Source organism: Mollisia scopiformis, assembly GCF_001500285.1.
Source record: "Mollisia scopiformis unplaced genomic scaffold LY89scaffold_1, whole genome shotgun sequence".
Taxonomy (NCBI): Eukaryota; Fungi; Ascomycota; class Leotiomycetes; order Helotiales; family Mollisiaceae; genus Mollisia; species Mollisia scopiformis.
In genome coordinates, this window is record NW_017263581.1 from 1000393 (window position 1) to 1019290 (window position 18898).

An 18898-nucleotide genomic window follows, 5' to 3' on the forward strand; every position below is an offset into this window, starting at 1 on the left:
GTCATTAAAGGTTATGGCTGCAAATCTGAAGTGTTCGCATCTACTTTGAGAATGATCAAGTTAACTCCAGTCTACAAGACCAGACTCTATAAATAGTAGAAGACTACTGTAGTAGCATTTAATGTTCTCATATCACATTTCATTTTGTGTCTGCGATGCTTCCTAGCTTCTAAGCCGTCCTGTCCCGAAAAACTGCAGTGGCCTATTGTCTTTGGTATGCGTTGATATTCGATAGTAGCTGCTTTTCGTTAACAATCATCAGTTGTATTGTGCGAGTAGCATAAGTCAGATCACCTTCGAAGTTCTTCGCCAAAAGTTTGATATTCGCTTTCACTTTTATGGCGCTAAAATTGCAACGCGCTAAAAAATTATATACCACCATGCGTTCCTCTTCCTCTCCTCTTTCTACACACAACAAAAAAATCCAAAAAAATCGACAACTTCCCACAGATCGACACGCTCCCTCGCGATCGCCAGTGTGGACCCTAGTACCAGAAAGCTCGAATGAGATGGTACGAGCGAGAGCGTAAGCTCTCGTAAACAAACCCCCCAAAGTCGATCACTGCAATTCTGCTCTTGATCAAAGGCGTAAGCCGAGAAGGATGTCCGACCGCCGGAGCCTGATCATCGACAATCTCCCATAGATCGAAGAGTACCTATCTCGATTGCCAATGTGGATGTGAAGTTATGGGAACACCGTCAGGCCAACTCATGTTTACACTTCACACAAATCGACCTTCTCCCAAAGATCGACAAGAGGCCCTCTCGATCGCAAATGTGGACCCCTGGGGCGAGCCGGTGCTCTTGGACTAGCTACCCCGTTCCGGCGGTTGTGCTGGACCTTTTTTACTACTTTTCTGCACGCGAATACTCTTTTTTTTTCAATTTCAACTCTACGCGACGCGACCACCAAACCCTCTTTCTCTCTCTCATCACCGACTCCTTCTATCGACAATATCCCATAGATCGACAAGACGCCCCCTCGATCGCCAACGTGGACCCCGACAGTTGGGCACTATCCCATGATTTGATCCCGTGGCATTTTGCAACGGGTTACGACTGTCACTCGGTCCGGCGGTTGTGCTGGACCTGCTTTTACTTTCACTTTCACAAATCTCGAAATTCACATATTTGAGAAAAATCGACAATCTCCAACAGATCAACGAGCACTCTTGATCGCCAATGTGGACATCGATGCGTGAAGATGTTTATCGTGTTGGCATTTTCTCTCCAACCTTCGAACAACTACAATGCGGTCAAATTGCATGACGATTACTTCCTCCTTCGCACTTCCAACACCTCCGCATTCAGAGCTGCGATTTCCATTCCCTTCCGGATCCCTAAAGCTCACAATGCGACCAGTTTGCACGATGATGTGTCAGTGGCCTTGAATCTTCCGTCCTTTGCCTGAACATTCACCTTTTCAATCTTGCGTCGCTTCCGAATCGCGCAATGTCCACGAACGCAACATTCTGCTGCCACTCGAAGTGTGCAGGTTTCTCATGCTCCTCAATTCAGGACTTATTTCTGTATGTATTCAGATCTGCTCCTTGTGTAAGCGGATTTAACTAACTTTAGTTCCAGTTCTAATCGCTTGGTATTCAATTTTCCTGGACGTTTGCTCAAAGTTCGGTAGCCTGACATTACATACCAGCTTCACAAGTCTCAAGAACGCCATGGCGTCTGGGAGAAATGAATTGCCATCTCATACTCATGCCTGCAGATTCATCACCTAGTCCAGCAAGCTTCCATACAATTGTCCTTCTTTCTCTACCTTCAATTCCCAGTGAGAATGGACTACGACTGAATATGGCTGTTGAGTTCTCAACGACTCAAGGCAACATCCCGTCCGCAATCGACATAATACCATGACCGCTTGTACCCAGGAACAACATCACACGCAGTCTGGAAGGAGCCCTGCATACCGCCGGCTCATATCAATAAAGAATTTTCATCGCTCTTGCTACTCAAATCTGTGGCACACTTTGTGCGGCTTCTCATGCTTCCTTACTCGGAACTCACTCCTTTATGTATCCTAGAGAGGCAAGAGCTTCCGCTTCTTGAGCGAGCATTTCGCTTCCAGTCTTCATCTTGGCCGACTTTCAATCCCCAACGCCGTGGAATTACAATTGCTGCTCTGTCAATAACATTTCGCAATATAGACATTCAACCAGACTCTCAAGCACAGCTGGCATGTTCTGACGATGATCCTTGACGTGCAGATTGGCGTCGGTTCTGCGAGGAGTGTTATTACGCCAGCTATCCTCATGGTCTGACAGGCATTGCATGCAAAGAGTAAGTGGGCCAAATTCGAAATCGAGAATCACTGCTAACTATCAGTTGTAGAGATGTACCATCTGATACCACTAGCCACTGTCTGTCAAAATTAACTCAGTTGTTGCTCGAGAACCTACCTCTTGGCGGACAAAACCGCTCATGGTTGATTGAGGTCAGATGACACTGGAATCACTTGCTCACTACATGAAAATGTTTCCAAGTCCAAAGCTATTGCTGCTTCAATCAACCACGCCGTCGTCAAGATCATCCAACGGCTTGACACCTGGAAATGTGCATTCTGCGACACCGCCAACATCAAGAAGAGTCGAGCAGCAATGAGGATACATGTCGAAAATCTGTCTCAACTTCGCAAAGCTAGCCTATCAAGCCGGAGTAAAGAACCGAACCTCTTGAAACGTCTGCAATTCACAACCTGCCATGCACACTGCCAAGATGTCCTCTACTCTTTACGAGTTCAAGAGCTCCAGGGTTTGGTCTAAAGTCCCGATCGGCCATGGACTTCCAAAAGCGTGATACTTGCACGATGAAAGCATCGAACTCTACGTTTGAGATGTTTTTATGGGTCGCCAACCCTTCGAGCGGGCGAGGTCTCAAAACACATAAACAGCGTCCATGCATTCGAGATCCTGTTGCTTGCCCGCAATATGAGAGATGGTCGACGCTAGTCAGATCGGCGAGCATACACGGGAGAAATGTTCTACCAGTGCCCTCGTGCGCCCTTAGTGCTGATGTCAGTCCAGCTACAGCCATTCGAGCTGCCACATCGAAAACACGCATCCTCGAAACGATAAATTCGATCAATGAGCCACTTGAGTTAGTTCGATAAGGACATACAAGTCTATGAAGAAAGTATTGAGGCTGCAGAAATGTCTGAGAGTGTTGGTAGTCTCGTATGCCATGAACGGAGGTCCATAGGTCCGCAAGTCGGCATTCAGCTCCAGCCACGATGACATTCAGCAACGAGAGGACATTGATTACATGATCCGAGTTATCAAAACAGCCGGCATACTAATACGCACTGACAGCCGAATCTGCAACATCGCCTGGTCTTCATGTATGCTGCGCAGGTCAGGTTTTTCATGGGGAAATGGGAGGAGATTCGAGACGTGGGTTTGGAGGGAGCTTGCATGTTAGATTAAAGATTAAGCTGGTAATTGGCAGACTCTGCATTACCAGCGCAAAACTAAGCCACAAAACAGCGATCATAATGAATGAATGAATGAATGAATGAACGAACGTCGGGAACCTTCCGTGACAAGCCGACACCTGGCACTTAAGTAATCTCGTGATAATGGACGGTAACTTCTTTCCATTGCAATTTTATATTGTTTCTTGTGGCATATATGCTTGCCAGATGGATTTCACTTTCTAGAAATTCCTTAGAGAAAGATCCAGGAGCTCTTGGACTTTCGACGTTAAGTTGCTAGTTAGCGACTTTATGGAACGATGTTTACCAAACCTTTTTGGACTCGTCAGTGAAAGCCCTGAATCAAATTCGTGTTAAAATGAAAATTGTCGTGTGCTTCTGCAATTATTCACTTTTCGCCAATCGAATGAAATATGTGATCCGTCACTTTAGAGAATTTCATGGTGTAAATATCTAAGTTGAGAGCGGATTCGATTGTAATATTATATTGGTTTTGATGCATTTCTTGCAGTCCGGTCTAATTTATCTGTTGCGGAAGTCCTAAGATTTGCTGGACTTTGAGGCTTTCATGTCTGACAATCCAAGGCGGAACCGATGTTTCTCTAAGTTGATGCTGGAAAGCTTTGTTCTTCTTCAAGTGTAGTCACATTTCTTTCAATCTTCTCGCCCTTGGCTATTCAAGATCTTCCGCTTCTTAATCATGAGCTGACATCCCATGGACGTTGCTTGTGAGTTTTGCCACCAAAGTGACCAGCTGCATCTCCTGCTATTTAGATCTACCTCGACTATGATGGCCCAAAGTAAGAAACACTTACCTATCACGATTTGCTACATCGCATATTCCAGTGAGATGCAAGTGCTGCAGAAGAGATTGAATCGAGCAAGGTTGCAAGAGCCATGAATTGGCGAACTTATTGAAAATGCAGTATGTTTTGGTCTTCTCCTTCTCAAGCTCGAGTGGAATCGGGGTATGAAATCACTGAATGTGACAATTGGGAAGCCTGCAGCTGCCCAGGGGGTTTGAAATCGTAGTTGAGAGGACAGTAAAGACGCAGAACGGGATGAAGATATATTCAGAACGAGAGGTGGGAGATCGAGAAGGTAAGATAAAGATGGAGAAGTGATAGAGGAGTGAAAATATGTCGGCAGAGCATCTGCGATACCGGTTCAAGTGCGAAGTCAGCCGTGCCGCAATGAAGTGAAGTAAGGAGCGGAGAGCCAGCATTACGACTCGTACAGAGATCCGAAACATCAAGGAGTACAAGAATTGAAAAGACAAAGAACAATGAGTGAAGCTGTTAGTAAAGCCCGAAAGACGACAGAAATTCAGGAGAATGTGCGTCTTCAACTTGAAGACCAGCTACAACTTTCAAAAACAACCCACGAAAATCCAGACTTCTACACCTTCCAAAACTTTGCCCTCCACTTCAAACACTCACTCGTCCTCCTACCTCCAAGAAAGTTCACACTATCTCTCCGTGTCCCCCACCAAAAATTCTCTCCCTCCGCTCCCACGTAATATTTTAGCCTCCTCCTAACCATACCCTCCCATCCGCCAGGTACACGAATCAGCTCCCCTAACAAAAAAGGGGTTCGTTCCACTAACAGAAACTCCCAACAACTTCGTCACACCCATCCCTCTCTCAGCTCTGGCAGCCAGCGATTCAATCAGGCAACTGCTCGTGTGCCTCTTCCTTACTAACTAACGAGCTGTTTCCCAATCGGCCCTTATCTCGTGTAACAACCCCAGCTCAGAACCTCGGAGACGAAAAGAAAAAAGGGAATCCTCCCGTCCGTCCAGGCCTCCAGCACTAACGTAGATCATCCGCCCGATGTGTTTCACACGTTCGGTGAAGGTTTTTTTTTTTCTCTTTGCGCCGAATTCCGGGGTTTCGTGCTAGAGGTTGGTTTTTCTGCAGCAGAACGCAGAAGGGTATCGGAATCCAAGTAGTGTGCAATTTTGAGTTTCTTCACATGTTTGGGCCTCGGACGCGCAGTGTTGGGGTTGGGTGTGTGCGTGCTAGTACCCCGCAAGGTCTGGTGGGTGGGATGCGGGGTACCTGGAGATGTGCTGTACATAGAAGGTGTAATTATAGGTTGTCTGTGGGTATGTAGGACCAGAAAGAATGTGGTTTGGTTTGCATTGCATTGCATGAAGACGTTGGGTTCGTCATGACGGGGTTCTGTTAAACTCAGTCGCACAGAAGATAGAGAAGATCGACAGCGGGAGCAACGGCAGTATTGTCTGTGGTTATCTGCTGTGCTGTGCCTGCGGGTCGCATCGCATCGCATGAATTGAAACATCTTTAAAGATGTAAGAGATGCTTGTCACAAATCGAGGTTTGTGTGTGTGTTTTGAGAATATTTTGATTCAAGCTCGGAGAGCTTCGTGCTTTGATTATGTCTTTGGTACATACAGAGCTTTTCATTCTAGACTTCCTTAAGCCCTTTTTGGATATCTCTCGACTGCTGTACATGCAGGATCCTCCATTCCGTCCTTTTCCGTCCTTCCCACTTCGGCCTTCCAACCTTGTTGTCCTACAGTATCCAATTCTCCTCCCAATTCCCACTGTAATACACCAATTCATCTCATTATGCCTGTCCCGAACCAGCCATGACACCAGGCGCCCACCCATACACCATAGATATCATATAAAGTGAAATATTCACACAAGAAAACGCTAAATGCTCGCAAAAAGATATTCAAAACAGATGACCGCCGCACGTGAGTGCTCATATCTTATTCATAGAAAGAGGATCCATTCCCGGATACATGTACGGCCTCGCTTGCGTAGCTGTCGGGTCCCAACCGTGACCCTGAGGTGGTTTTGGATTCGAAAATGATCGTGCTGGTGGTTGATATCGTGCTTCTCTTGAGAAGTAATCTGGGGTTTCTCGGCCGCTTTTTGCAACCGAAGGTGATAATGGTGTAATAGGTTGAGATACTAATGGTTCAGGGGTCTTGCCCGTTTCGCGATCGCGGCTGAGCATTTCGTAGTCCCTGGGATCTTTGAAGGCTCGGACGTCGGCACTGACGAATTCGTTGTTGGGTCGGAATTTGCCCATGACCATTTCGTACCAGCCTGTGAACATGGAAAACCGACCGAGGAGAAGAAGGCACCACACGCCGTTCAACTGAAGGTGTTAGTGACGTGTAATGTGACAAGCATAATAGACTTACGGATAGTAGAATGAGCACCGACATGACGGTAGCTTCATTGACAACAAGGGAATTAGCAAAGCTGAGGCAGGCGTTCTTGTCTCCTCCTGTCTTAACCAGACATGCCAACCAATCTTCAGACTTTGTAGGATTTTTGAGAATATTCGTTTCGAGATCGTCCATGAACACAAAGACGACAGCAAAGAAGATGACATCCGCAATAATGAGTAACACAATGACAATCCCTCTCCATTGAAGTTCGATGACGCGACGAATCCTTCGATAAGCTTGTCGAGGTGAGATTGTACCTCGAAGACTGTTGTTGTATGATCGAACTCCTGAACTGTTGGTTGTGGTCGAATCGTCCGTAAGAGAAGCCAGGTAGACCTTGATGCAGTATCCAAAAGTACCAAATTGGATGATGACCGTGACACCAGCAAAGATCAACAACGGGATCCATAAATCCGCGAGACTGTTCTTGTGGTTGATGTGACAGGTGTCTCCGAATCGAAAAGAGACCCCACTGAACACCATGGCAACAGTCAATCCAATGGCAGGTATGCCCCAGCCAGCGGCCAATGCTCCCCACATGAAATTCTTGCCGATGACAACTTGCCAACAGATCTGAAGATGCAATGCTAGAGCTCTTAGAAACACCCACATGACACCACACCATCCTCCTGCAATTAGAAAGGCACCACTAAACGCGCAAGTTTTGTTGGTGTCCTGGTCATTTGGTGTGATGGAATTATAACACGGGTTTGGTTTCGCGCCCAGGGGAATAATAAATCCGAGCTATCAAGGAGTGAGTTCCAACGGCAAGAACAAAACATGACATCAACATACCTGCATCAACGTCACTCCAATAGCCAAGCAGACACTAAGGTAATGCCGGTGTGTCTTTTCGATTGGGAGGACAGCAAAAGATACAACCAAGAATACCGAACACGCCATGCTAGCCACATTGACCCAACTGGCCGAGTCTGTTATTGTTTTGAAGTTGTCTGGGTATAACCATTCGGTCTGTGGACATGGTAGGCAACATGTTGGTCCCAAGATAGCAGAACAAAATCTTCCTTCAACAACTGTATGTATGTAAGTACTAGATCAGAGGGGTCATAATGATTCAAACTTACAGCCACCCGTCGTGGAAAAAAGATCAGCTTGTAAGAATGGGGCTGGGCATAGGCCCTGTCCTGCGACTGTCGTTGTATTCGACATAACTTTGATATTTAGACACAATGCACAGAACAGATGCTGCAGATCGGAAAGAAACCAGTAGCAGTGCGTTGTACTTGTAACGGCGCGCTTCTGAGGTATGCGGGGTCCCGGGACAAAAGTATACTGATCAACTCGACGGGACTAGAATCGATTGCGGATTAGAAGATCCGAGCAGACTGTTTCGACGCTATGTGGTGCGTGGGCCCGTGGTGAGTATAGAAAGTTCATGAAGCCATTGACAAGAGTATGAAATATCTGAACGTCAATGTGAATATGGAGAGTCGCCAAAAGAGATTTCGACGTGACGGGAAAGAGTGAGATAATAAATGAGGAGCCAGAACCAGTCAAGGTATCCAGTACGAGGACAAGCATAGAAGATATTTGCTGGGGAAAGCCACCCAGGGAAGAGCATAATGAGAACCTTGTCAAGTGGCTTGTCAGGGGAGAAGGAGATGCATTGCCAGGACGCGAAAGGCCACCAGGGCCTGGTGTGGTCTGCGAGTGGAAAGTCTCTGGACCCATGGTGGTCGACAAAGGTTGTCGGGACGGCAGCCTAGGGCTACTGATTGGGTATCAATGGAGCAATGAGACGACAAGAAGAAGGTGGGACACCCACTTGGAGGAACGGGGGTTGGAACAGAAGGAGCAAAGTTCTATGGAGCACTGGAGTGAGGTTACCGTTGTCGGCTGGAGAGAGAGAAAAAGCGGGCCTAACGTTTTTAGTGTCCATGAACTCCCCCATTCTCCTGGGTCCAGGGTACAGTAAGTCCAGGAGAGCACGGGAGGCCACGGCGAGCAGATTCTGTCGATCGTCACGGCGGTACCCCGTACTTGCTTGAACAGTGGCCGACAAGAGCATTGGCAGGTGGGACCGGTCTAAACTGCTTGGGGCAACTCAGTGGACTCGGCGGCGGTGGGCACTGGGCAGTGCGAAGAAGGGCCACGAGCACCAGCGACGAGGTCTCCGTCGGAAGGGCCAGCCACGGCTACACGCGAGAGTCGCGGGTGGGACAAGAGAAAAGAGCATGATGTATCCCTGTGCCAGTCACGGCGGTCCAACAATCTGGGCTGAGCGCGCTGAGGACTCGCTCGAGTGGTCTGTTGGCAGTGCTGGGTACAAAGCTTCGTACTGCTGCTGACTGAGTCACCACGACGCCCGATTCGCCACCCGCATTTCCAGGCGTCTCTCAATGCAAATTGGCGGTCGCGTGCGCGCCACTTATGTCGAGGACTGACCGAGGGCGAGTGAGTGAGTGAGTGAGTGAGTGAGTCTGTGAGTCTGTGAAAAAGCAGAGACGTAACGGTGAGGCAAATGTTATCGATCGATGCCTTAGTCGCGTGCTTGTCTGGTCAAATGGCTGCAGCTGTACGGAATGGAGACCGCTCGCTCCCGGTTCCTTGAGCTAAAAGGCCAAGCTACGCCTGTACGGGTCTACCGTCTCTCGGCAAGGTCCCTTTCCCCTCCCCTGAGCAATTGGTCGCACCAAAGCTTGCCAAAGTCTTCCCAGGAGAAAAAAAAGACTCACTGCATGAAGATGATTCGACTGCAAATACGCACCTGGGTAGATATTGTTGAACGGGTTACGAAGGCGTGACTCGAGCAGGCCGACCTTCCACCTACGTCCCGAGGTCACGACGGCCTCAACAAGTAACGGGAACCCCATCACCAGCCACGTTTCCCACTGGACGGCATGGCAGCGTGATGCAATGCGCAACTCAAGGCAGATTGAGTCGATTGACAGATCGGGTGGAAATGTCTAGACATCTCGACTTCCCAATTTAGCCATTATCGTTGAGCAGCCGTTTTGGTGCAACTGCTGCACCAATCTACTTTACGCCTCAGGGTTACAGTACAGTACCTCGATCCACCGTCGCTCCTGCATGGAAGCTGCATTCGAAATCGGCACCGCTCTGATTCTCTTCCGCTGAGACAAAAACAGATTCACAGCTTGTTCGCTACCAATGTTTCCCAGGACAGGCACCCGCCCTATTGCCGATGCAAGTGCCTGCCTGCCATCGAGGATCGCTCTGCTCTGAGCTCTCCTGCAATTCGAGACGGTGACGGAATTGCCGATATTGTTGGATGATTTACGTGCGCCCACCGAATGAGGTTGCATGATTAAGCGCAGACAGCGTTCACTCGAGGCAAAGAACATGACCGAAGGAACGCCGTGTTTCAATTGGTCTGTCGTCGACCTCTCAGAGAACGAACAGCCTCGCTGTCGTCAAGAGGCACAACGAGGGGCAAGGCTGGGCCTCTTAGCGGCTGATCTCGAAGCCCTTTCTCATGCTGGCGGAGTGTTCTTTGGCTGGTCATGCCTGATGGATCGCGGATCCAACTCGTGAGACAAGTCCTCTCCCTGTGCACCAGACTCACAATGTCCGACGACAACGAGAAGAACATGCAGCGGTGACCCCGCGAGCGGCGACACCAAGGTCCAGCTCAGGAAACAGCTGGCACGTGCCTGTTCTGTTCCATGGCAGCTTTTGCTGTAGAGGCTAACCTGGAAACAGTGACACAAGGACTTCTCCGACGATGATAATCCAACATTTGATCTACACGGATGGCGTCGGTGGCGGTGAAAGAGCCCGAAGGCACAGTTCAACGTTGTCGAAACGAAGAAGCCTATCAAGCGCAAGAACAACGTCCAAATGTGATGAGCAGCTGTATGGATCTCAACGACACAGCGTAAGCTTTCAGGAGAAATAAAACTCATGCTTCAAGTCTGACCCAACAATCTTCGAGAAAGGTCAATTAAAGTGCCTCAAAACACAGATGGAACAGCCTGGTGGCGTCGTCGTACTGTTCCGTTCCGCCTTGTCGGCTTCCATATCAATGGAAATATGACTTGCATCGAGTCTCGCGAATCTCTGCTGTGCCAGAAGATCTACAAACAACCACGTTGGTTGGTGCGGGATCGTCGTATTGACTTATCCTGAGTATAGAATCAATTCTTGGACCCCGTGAAGCATTGCATATATCGCAAACATAAGGCCTTGACATTATGGTACAAATCCACTGATCACGACGACACATCATTGTTTGGCTACAACGTCGTCTCGGTTGTGAACTCTACTCCATACTTCGAAACCTTGCCGTCCTCACACTGTCCTCTCTCTCCACACCGGCACAAGGAGGTTCCGGCTTCAAACCGCTAAAAAGTTTATTCACGATTCACGAAACCGAAATATTTTCCGCTATCATGATAGAGTGAGACAATGACAGACTTCCACTAAGAAGTGGGGTTTATGCTCCACGCTTCCACTTTGCTGTCAAGTTTGATCGTCCTCATCATGGCTCTTGCTGAATAGTTCATGCCACGACATGTCACATTTCTTTCTGGTATAAGCTGGTACTAAGGCATTATTGTGGCCTTATTTTCAATCCCAAAGATACCACGATGTCAAAATTCTTCACCGGCAATGCAGATCAAACGCGCCAAGTTACTGAATCTGCAATATTCCTGATGTGTCTTAGCACTGATCTCTGAAGAACTCTCCGAGAGCGGTCCTGTGAAGCACGGTCAATTCTGCACACGCACTGACAGACATCTGAGCATAGTCATCCTGGTCCCAGCGATAATGAAATGACGACGCCATTGACGCGGGACGGCTTTCTCTCCTAGAAGAGCATAGCAAAAAGACTTCCAAAACCTGCACTTCGTATCGCGCACTCGACGAAGCGTACCCGCAAGTTCGCAACTCGCTCAGACGGCGAATGATTCGATTCTTCTCCAGAAAAGTCATTCGTTTCATATTTTCGACCACAAAGTTACCGTTCGGCGTTCATACAGAAGGATTCCCACCGAAGCACGACAATATATATCCATCATATCAGCCTCGTGTACGACGTGGATACACGACAGCAATATCGATATGCTATCATCCGTCCCATTTCCTGTCAGCATCCGTCAGGCATAGCTGGCGACTTGGAAACCCAATATCAGCTCCAAGCCTCCAAGAGCTCTCTTGGTGAAGTTTAGGGCTTGTCCCGGCTGACCCCTTTTTGCACACCTGGTTCGCAATCTCAGTTCATCGCCGACTGCTTCGGTTTTCTGCAAGGCTGAAGGCTAAATTTCCAATTGATTACACTCCGTAAGCTGACCGTACCTTTTAGTGATTCGGTTACAGTTGTTCAATAAGCTCTCCTGGTCACGACAGGGACCGACATGGCCTCTTCTGGGCGTACATGGTCCGTTCCAGGCCGTCTACGGTTGCGGGTGAATGACCTGCACCTCGATATGGTTGAATCTACCGACATGGTTTTGGATTTCAGTTTCTTCTGCTGCGCCGCATTTTTCACAACTTGAGCTTATTTCCTCTGTAAATGTCAACTCAGACACAGAGCAAATCCGTCAGCAAGCCCTCGATGCGATGTAACGTCTCCGATAACTTTGTTCAAGCCATCCACACGTTTGATGATGGCTTTATCTGCGGCAGCACTCTACATACCCGCGTCGTCCATCCACGGTACAGTGACCGGAGGTAGATCCGACAACGGGTACACCACCGAGCCGCTTGCCTTAGAAATCTTCTTCAAGGCCGGGTAAAAGTTCGACTCGGTGCACAGAGCCCAAATGACAAAGCCACGTTCTGCCCATGCCGTGTGAGTTCCAAGTTTGAGATTTCAACGCGGCTTGATATCTTCCAGAAGGTCCAGAAATAGTCATCCAAATTCTTGGGATTTCTGGTTGTGATATCCAGTAGTCACACAAAACACTATCTTTCATCGAAGGGCGGTTTCCACCGATGTTCATCTCTTCGCTCGGCACCGCGTTTCAGCTTTCAATATCTGCAACCCAGCCTCTCCAATCTCAACCGTCAGCAAATTCTCCTTGATTGGATATTTCTGGTCACACACAATCCACTCTGTCGTTCCTGCATAAATCACTTTATGCTACCTCTAAAAAGGGAAATCATCAACGTCACCCAGAAATCCCTCAATCACAAGTGACCGAGGGTAACTATTTTCAGTTCAACAATTGACTCTGGAATGATCCCGTGGCCATGTCCCCAGGATTTGAGATTCTCCCCGGAGCAAATTTACCAAACTAGATGAAGCTCACGGAGTGCAAATCCCCAGAAGATGGGCCGACCCTCTGCAATCACACCAGTGGGCCCAGTTCCGTCTCTCCCCGCATTCGCTCACCCCACCCATGCTTCAGAACAGCTTATTATTCCCCATTTCTGTTATTTCCTCTCATGCATGTCGAATGCTGCAAGAACAGGCGAGAGGCTTTCATGGAATGACTAGTAGAGAGTCCGAGAAGGGACCGATACCTGGAATGACGGTGCCGATGGACCGGTCTACCAATCCCCATTGTTGTTGATACGCAGGTGAGGTGATTGACGGATGCAGAAGACGCGTTGATATGTGCTTCAGATTATGTATGAGTCTGCTTATGTTTGATCTATTTTTATGCACGAGAGTGATAGAGAATGAAGCCGGGTGTGAGATATGATAGTTCGTTCTCAAGCGGGACCGACGTGGGGATGAGCGTGGGAGGAAGTGAGGAACTCGTGGGAACACGAAGCTTTTCACGTGGAAAGGGGGGTCAAGGAACAGGGTCCAGCGGCCGCTGAACGTTGCATCTTGACCTCCTGGTTACAGATGTCAACTTTCTTTTCCCTCTCCCGTTTCTGGCGCTGCGAATCAAACACTGACGAGGAAATTCTTTTCTCCGTTTCCCCATTCCCATAATTTTACTTTTTCCATCACATCTCCACCAAGGATCAACCGCATTGCTTTCTTCTTGCGTGCAATACGACGGTCAACGCTCAGTAGCGCATAATTTCATTTGAGTATGATCTCTCGGCGTCTGTGTGTTTAGGCGTGCAGTGGAACCTAGCCAGGCTCTCGGTACGTTGTATTGAGATCTTCCTCCTTGCCTACCTGTTCAGGACCTCTCTCCGGTAGAGGCGCAGGCCAAGATGCTTATTTGAATTTGGATTTTTGAGTTCTTGTCAGTTTGGCAGATCTGGATGAGGAAGGAGTGGAAGGGATGGAAGATTCTATCGTAGAGTGGAGATTTGTGGCGGGTTGGATGGGGAAGGTGCTTGGTGCAGGCGGGATTCTGTGCGGGAGGGAAGTTGGGGAATGATATCATTTGGAAACAGTTCTCGGGTTTTCAAAAGAGGCACGCGATTATGTTTTCTTTTTTGTTTGGGTTGCGGCAGTGGCGGACTGGAGGTCAACAGCCTCCCCTTCGTCTTTCCTCGCCTCAGACCTGAGCTTGCAGCGTAACAGACTCGGGTACGCCCAAGGATCGATCAAGCACCGTTTCTGTTCTGTTTACTACAATTAACAGACACCATCTTCTTTCTTATTGTCTTCTAGATGTCTGTACATCCATCGATATAGCTATTGAAGTTACTTTCAATAATGTACAGCAACTCATTCTTTCCACACTTCATCTCATGAAGTAATTTGAGGTCGACACGCTGTGTTGACCACGAAAGAGTCTTTACATAAAGAAAGACTTTTTCGTAAGCTTCGATCTCTGTTCTTATATAATGAGGAAATGATATATGGTGCTATTCTTTCCACAACTCACGGCTTCCAGAGCTTAGCGGAGTGAAACTGGGCACTTGAGGTTCTCGAACACTTGATCCCAGTCTTCTTAGGCTTAATGACTTCTCGTCGAGTGCCTGTTTGTCTTTATTACAATCGTCATCCATATTGAGCTTGGTGAGCCAGCAGTCCTCATTCCAAGATCGAGCTGCTGCTGTCAATCATCCGTCTCTTGTCAACACCGGAGAGAGCGAGTGTTGTCGCTTCAAAGCAAGACTTTGGGGAAGCTTGAGATAGAAATTCACGTTTGAAACCCTACGAGCTTTCACAATTGCAGCATCCTTAGGTGACCTCATTCATGTCCTCTACGCCAGTGTCACCTGTGTGTTGCTGGTATGAGAATTTGCGCGGGCGTAACGAGTAAACTTTTCGAATCGAGGGCATGTATTTATAGTTCGTAAGCAGCCTCTAAGACGATTAGAGCGAGACAGGTTTGACTGTTGCAAATGGTGAATGGTGCCAATTCACTCGAAAAAGTTACTCTTCCTCTATACTTAAGGCCGTTCCTTGACAAAATGCCAGTCAGAGTGTGAGGCTCTGGAATGGCGAATGATATCAATTCACTTGAAAAATACGCCTCTCCCTACCTTGCGTATTCGAAGCTTTTCTTTGCCAGTATTTGGGGTATATATACTCCTCGCAGCGTCTAGTCTTTTCAATTAGACAAATCTCATCTTCAGACTGCTGAAATGGCTAAGAAGAGAATGGATGCCAAAAGAGCTAGACTTGACCCACCTCCGGGTGCCACCCATGCTTCATCTTGTCATATTTTGTTTGTCTTTCTTGTCATGGTTTTTGAATGACAATTGATAGAGCTTGCTAGGGAAGGTCAGGTGGCAGTGGTCAAAAAATTGACGACAATTTTCCTTTGGAATCAGATTGGATTTCCTCACCGAGAGACGATGAGGTAAAGAGCATTGGTCTTAAGATGTCTATCTGTCTGACTTTATTCACTTGTTGTTGTTGTTGTTGTCGTCAACTGTCTGGTTTCTATTGCAAATAACAATACCGCACTGAGCGAGCTTCACGTTGAGTTCAGAAGACAAAATTCAGGAGGAAGAAGAGGGCGATGCAGCTACATGGTCGACTCGCCAGGCGCCCTGACAGATCCTTGCTATCCTTTTGCAGCTTTGATACCTGGGAGGAAGGGCGTGGGAGAGTTTATATACCCAATTTCGCACGGTCTGTCTGAGATCTGTTTATGACAGATTCACCCACAACTCTACGTCAGGAGAGAACAAGGCACAAACCGAGCTAGATTCACTTTCTGGGAACCTTGTTCATGCTACAGCTGGTGTGGTATAGACAATAGTTATAGCTATGCTCCAATTCAAGTCTGTTTTCTTTATTTCTCGTTGATTTTCTCGCCATTGGAAAGAGAAATAGCATCGTGGTATTTCTATCCATCTCCAAGCTGTGTGGATATATGTACTATATCTGTACGATGTTTTCATCGTCCCCTAGAATCGTTTCGTATGACGAGATTGTCCGTTTTAAAAGGTATAGTTGTCACGGGGACTTGTGTACCTCAGAATATCTATCCTCTCGAGAATGCTTCTGTTAAGAAGAATGCTCGTCTAATGGCGAGTAGTTAGGCTTGAACAGGGCGTCATCTTCAATGATTCGACTTTCAATTGAGGCTCTATCGTGAGTGTAAGCAGTTCGGGCATTTCTAGAGTCTCTCACAGACCTGATCTTCCTCATCTTGTTTTTAGACGACACCTAGTCTCCTCCAAGCATCCAACTAGCCGGTGTCAAGAGAACTGGACGTTCAAAACTAGTCATCGAAGCTAAACACATGGTTATTGAGTCTGAAAATCGCCTTTTGGGCTCTAAGACTCTAGGGTTTCGGATCTTTCGTTTGTGGGGGTGAGCTAGAACAGTGGTACATTGGATGAGAGTTGCCAATGCGGGGTAGAGCATGCTGAGAAGGCCATATCATGCCCTTCCATCACTGTCTATCGTATTGGCTTAGTACTATAAAATAAACTCAGCGTATGCTTACGCTCCGAGTGATTGAGAAGGACTTAGGTAAGATTACCAAATCGTAAAACTGCCAGATTCGAATAAAGACAAACCTACCTCTGTCCTGATCTGGTTGACTTCGAAATAACTCAGATCTTTTTCTTTGAGAACGCCATGAATTCTGAAGAGCTGTTTCCAGGCTCTTTAACTCTTTATCTTTAAGTTTGTATAGCGTTGTAGAGCGTTACGAAACCCTCAATTTCAATGGGTTTCAAGAGTGAAGCTATCTCAAGAGTAGATGCTATTCATGCTCTCAAAGACTTGAGATGCGTCACAAATAGGCCAATCTAACTTCCATAAGACAACTACAGTCTGCTTGAGTCCAACTTTCAGGAATCTAGGAGTCCATGAAGTCTCATTTTTCCCTCATGGAGGAAAGTCAACTCAGCGAGGGATTTTCTTTCAACGATATGAAAAAAAAAGAATGAAGAAGCTAGGGCTCTTACAATGATTGATGGTTTAGAATCTAATAATTTAGAATATGAGGGAATAGTGTAGAGAACAGGGAGCGATATGAATTTAGCCAGCCGTATTGGATTTTAGGGAAAATGTTCGCGGGTAGTGGGGGAAAAGGGTCGATGAAGAAGTAAAAGTTCATATATTGTGTTTCTATTACTGTTGAGATTGCAAGATAAAAAACAATATATCATGGCAATTGAAATGGACAAGCAGAATGGGTGGGCGCATATCTTCCTCCTCGCTAGGAGGGAAAGATACCTCAGCTTGAGTATTCAGACAGTCCCAAACTTGGACGTCTCTACTTTAGGCTTAGAGGCTTCTCAGTGCGTGTTCTTCAACTCCCAAAAAAAGCAAAGGCACAATGACTGATTCCAAACGACTTACAGCGCAAAGCCGCACCAAGTCAACCTGTCCAGAGCCTCCTTAAATGCCCCGGCCGAATTTATCCCCCAATCGATGACATAGTCATTTTTAGATCATTTTCAGCTCAATTCAAGATAGTTTCCCATGATTCAGCTCCCAAAAGTGCAAGTGCGAACCATATGAGGATTTCCTTCACAAGGCAACCCCACTAAGAGGCTCTAACTAAAGCGGCAAGCAAGGCGCCTCATTTCAAAGTCCGACGACATCTCACCCCCAAATCCATCCAAGCCTCACTCACCAAGAATGCCAGCTTGTCGACCGAAGGTGTCTGCATTCAGACTAGCGAGCAGCCTCATATTACGTTTGCATGCTTTTGCGAATGCCCTCTTTCTCGTGAAAGATTCCACACGAGGCTCTGTTTTTTACCGTGCGATGATGATTGGACCCCCCTCTTTTGTTGGTAATCATGCTTGCTTTTCATACTCGACCCTATATGCGGACCGCCTACCAGAACGACAATTCTGCTCAGCTCATGCAGCCGCAAGCCCGAGTCACACGGTCGTGAACTGTGATTCTGCAAAAGCCTTCTCACGAGTATCACCGTGGCGTATTTGCCGGCGTTTGAGTGGTGAGACTGTGCTCCCCGCTTCCGCTCTTGAAGCAATTCTTGAAGCAAGACAGCACATCATACAGCCAGTGGCTGCGAGGGAGACCCAATCTTTTGGCTCAAACACACCTGCAGATGTGATAGTTCGTGAATTGGGCCAGTCGTCCATTTTAGTCCGATGGCAGGCATGGGCGTGGATTGCGAGCTTGGCTGGACATCTCGAGCAAGGCTCCGCCGAACAGTCACGGCATGACCCTCCGTCAGACAAGCAGAGAGCTAATCTGAACTTTGTCACCGAGCCTCAATCAAGTTGTACGTCGATCTTCAAAAGTCGAGCCAGGCACGGTTGCGATCTATCGGTTTCTTTACCACGTTCGTCGATCTGCTTTCTGTTCCTGTTGATCTAGGTTCCTGCTGATCTGCCGCAAAATGCCTATGATCGCTACGGCTGCCGTGGCAGGCTCGATCACTGTCGTCAACGGTACATTTACACTCATACAAAATTGCTACAAGCTTGCTGCTGCGGACGAGGACTTGGCGATCTGTCTGGAGCTTCTTGACAATGCCGAACGAGACATCAACTATGCCAGGCGTCAGCTAAACAGCCGCAAGACAAGTCGGCAAACCGAATTCTCTGCAATTGATTTCCAGTACTTTGAGCGGTGTATTGAGAAGTTGGATCAAGCAGCACTCAACCTGGGGAAACTGGTTCGAGGTTATCGTGTGGAACGCGACGTCAAAAACAGCATCTCGATTCCAAGTAGATTCAAATGGGTTTTGCAAGGCAAAGATAAATTTGCCAATCGCCAGGATGTCTTAAGGATGGCACACACAAGTCTTGTGGGAGTGATACAACGTTTAGGCAACGTCACTGCATACATTCCAGAAACGTACACTTCGCAATTCGCTCCTCCTCCTCCTCCTTATAATCCTCCAACTTATTCACAACCCTATTCCCACTTGGCACCTCAAACGGAGACGAAGATCTTGAGAAGTCCGAGTCAACAGCGAGCCCTGAGGGGCAAGAGCTCCATGCTGCTACGATCT

At 47.6% G+C, this 18898-nt stretch overlaps 5 protein-coding genes across 5 annotated transcripts; 2 read left to right on the forward strand and 3 right to left on the reverse strand.

Annotated features, from left to right (window-relative positions):
* Window positions 1-2660: 2660 nt before the first annotated feature.
* LY89DRAFT_10128 (uncharacterized protein) lies at window positions 2661-3176 on the reverse strand. The gene has a single exon (XM_018205009.1). It carries the CDS (start codon window positions 3073-3075, stop codon window positions 2704-2706), a length of 372 nt encoding a protein of 123 aa, XP_018078406.1. The 5' UTR covers window positions 3076-3176; the 3' UTR covers window positions 2661-2703.
* A 1913-nt stretch (window positions 3177-5089) lies between these two features.
* On the reverse strand, window positions 5090-5785 carry LY89DRAFT_679304 (uncharacterized protein). Its single transcript, XM_018213843.1, has one exon. The coding sequence runs from the start codon at window positions 5747-5749 to the stop codon at window positions 5285-5287; it is 465 nt and encodes a 154-aa protein (XP_018078407.1). The 5' UTR covers window positions 5750-5785; the 3' UTR covers window positions 5090-5284.
* Window positions 5786-6178: 393 nt separating this feature from the next.
* On the reverse strand, window positions 6179-7826 carry LY89DRAFT_727097 (G protein-like protein-coupled receptor : GPCR, secretin-like protein; the record flags this gene model as incomplete). Its single annotated transcript, XM_018219119.1, has 4 exons — window positions 6179-6580; window positions 6627-7400; window positions 7452-7690; window positions 7742-7826. The coding sequence occupies 4 exons, from the start codon at window positions 7824-7826 to the stop codon at window positions 6179-6181; spliced, it is 1500 nt and encodes a 499-aa protein (XP_018078408.1).
* Window positions 7827-8410: 584 nt separating this feature from the next.
* LY89DRAFT_662826 (uncharacterized protein) lies at window positions 8411-8965 on the forward strand (the record flags this gene model as incomplete). Its single annotated transcript, XM_018212670.1, has 2 exons — window positions 8411-8588; window positions 8670-8965. The coding sequence occupies 2 exons, from the start codon at window positions 8411-8413 to the stop codon at window positions 8963-8965; spliced, it is 474 nt and encodes a 157-aa protein (XP_018078409.1).
* Window positions 8966-18289: 9324 nt separating this feature from the next.
* Window positions 18290-18892, forward strand: LY89DRAFT_548869 (uncharacterized protein; the record flags this gene model as incomplete). Its single annotated transcript, XM_018208279.1, has 1 exon — window positions 18290-18892. A coding segment is annotated over one exon (603 nt), but the record flags the coding sequence as incomplete, so codon positions are not given.
* Between the last annotated feature and the right edge of the window lie 6 nt (window positions 18893-18898).

What these genes read in the sequence shown, in the direction of transcription:
- LY89DRAFT_10128 (XM_018205009.1), bottom strand. Translation starts at nt 3,075, where the DNA reads ATGCGTGTTTTCGATGTGGCAGCTCGAATGGCTGTAGCTGGACTGACA.
- LY89DRAFT_679304 (XM_018213843.1), bottom strand. Translation starts at nt 5,749, where the DNA reads ATGTTTCAATTCATGCGATGCGATGCGACCCGCAGGCACAGCACAGCA.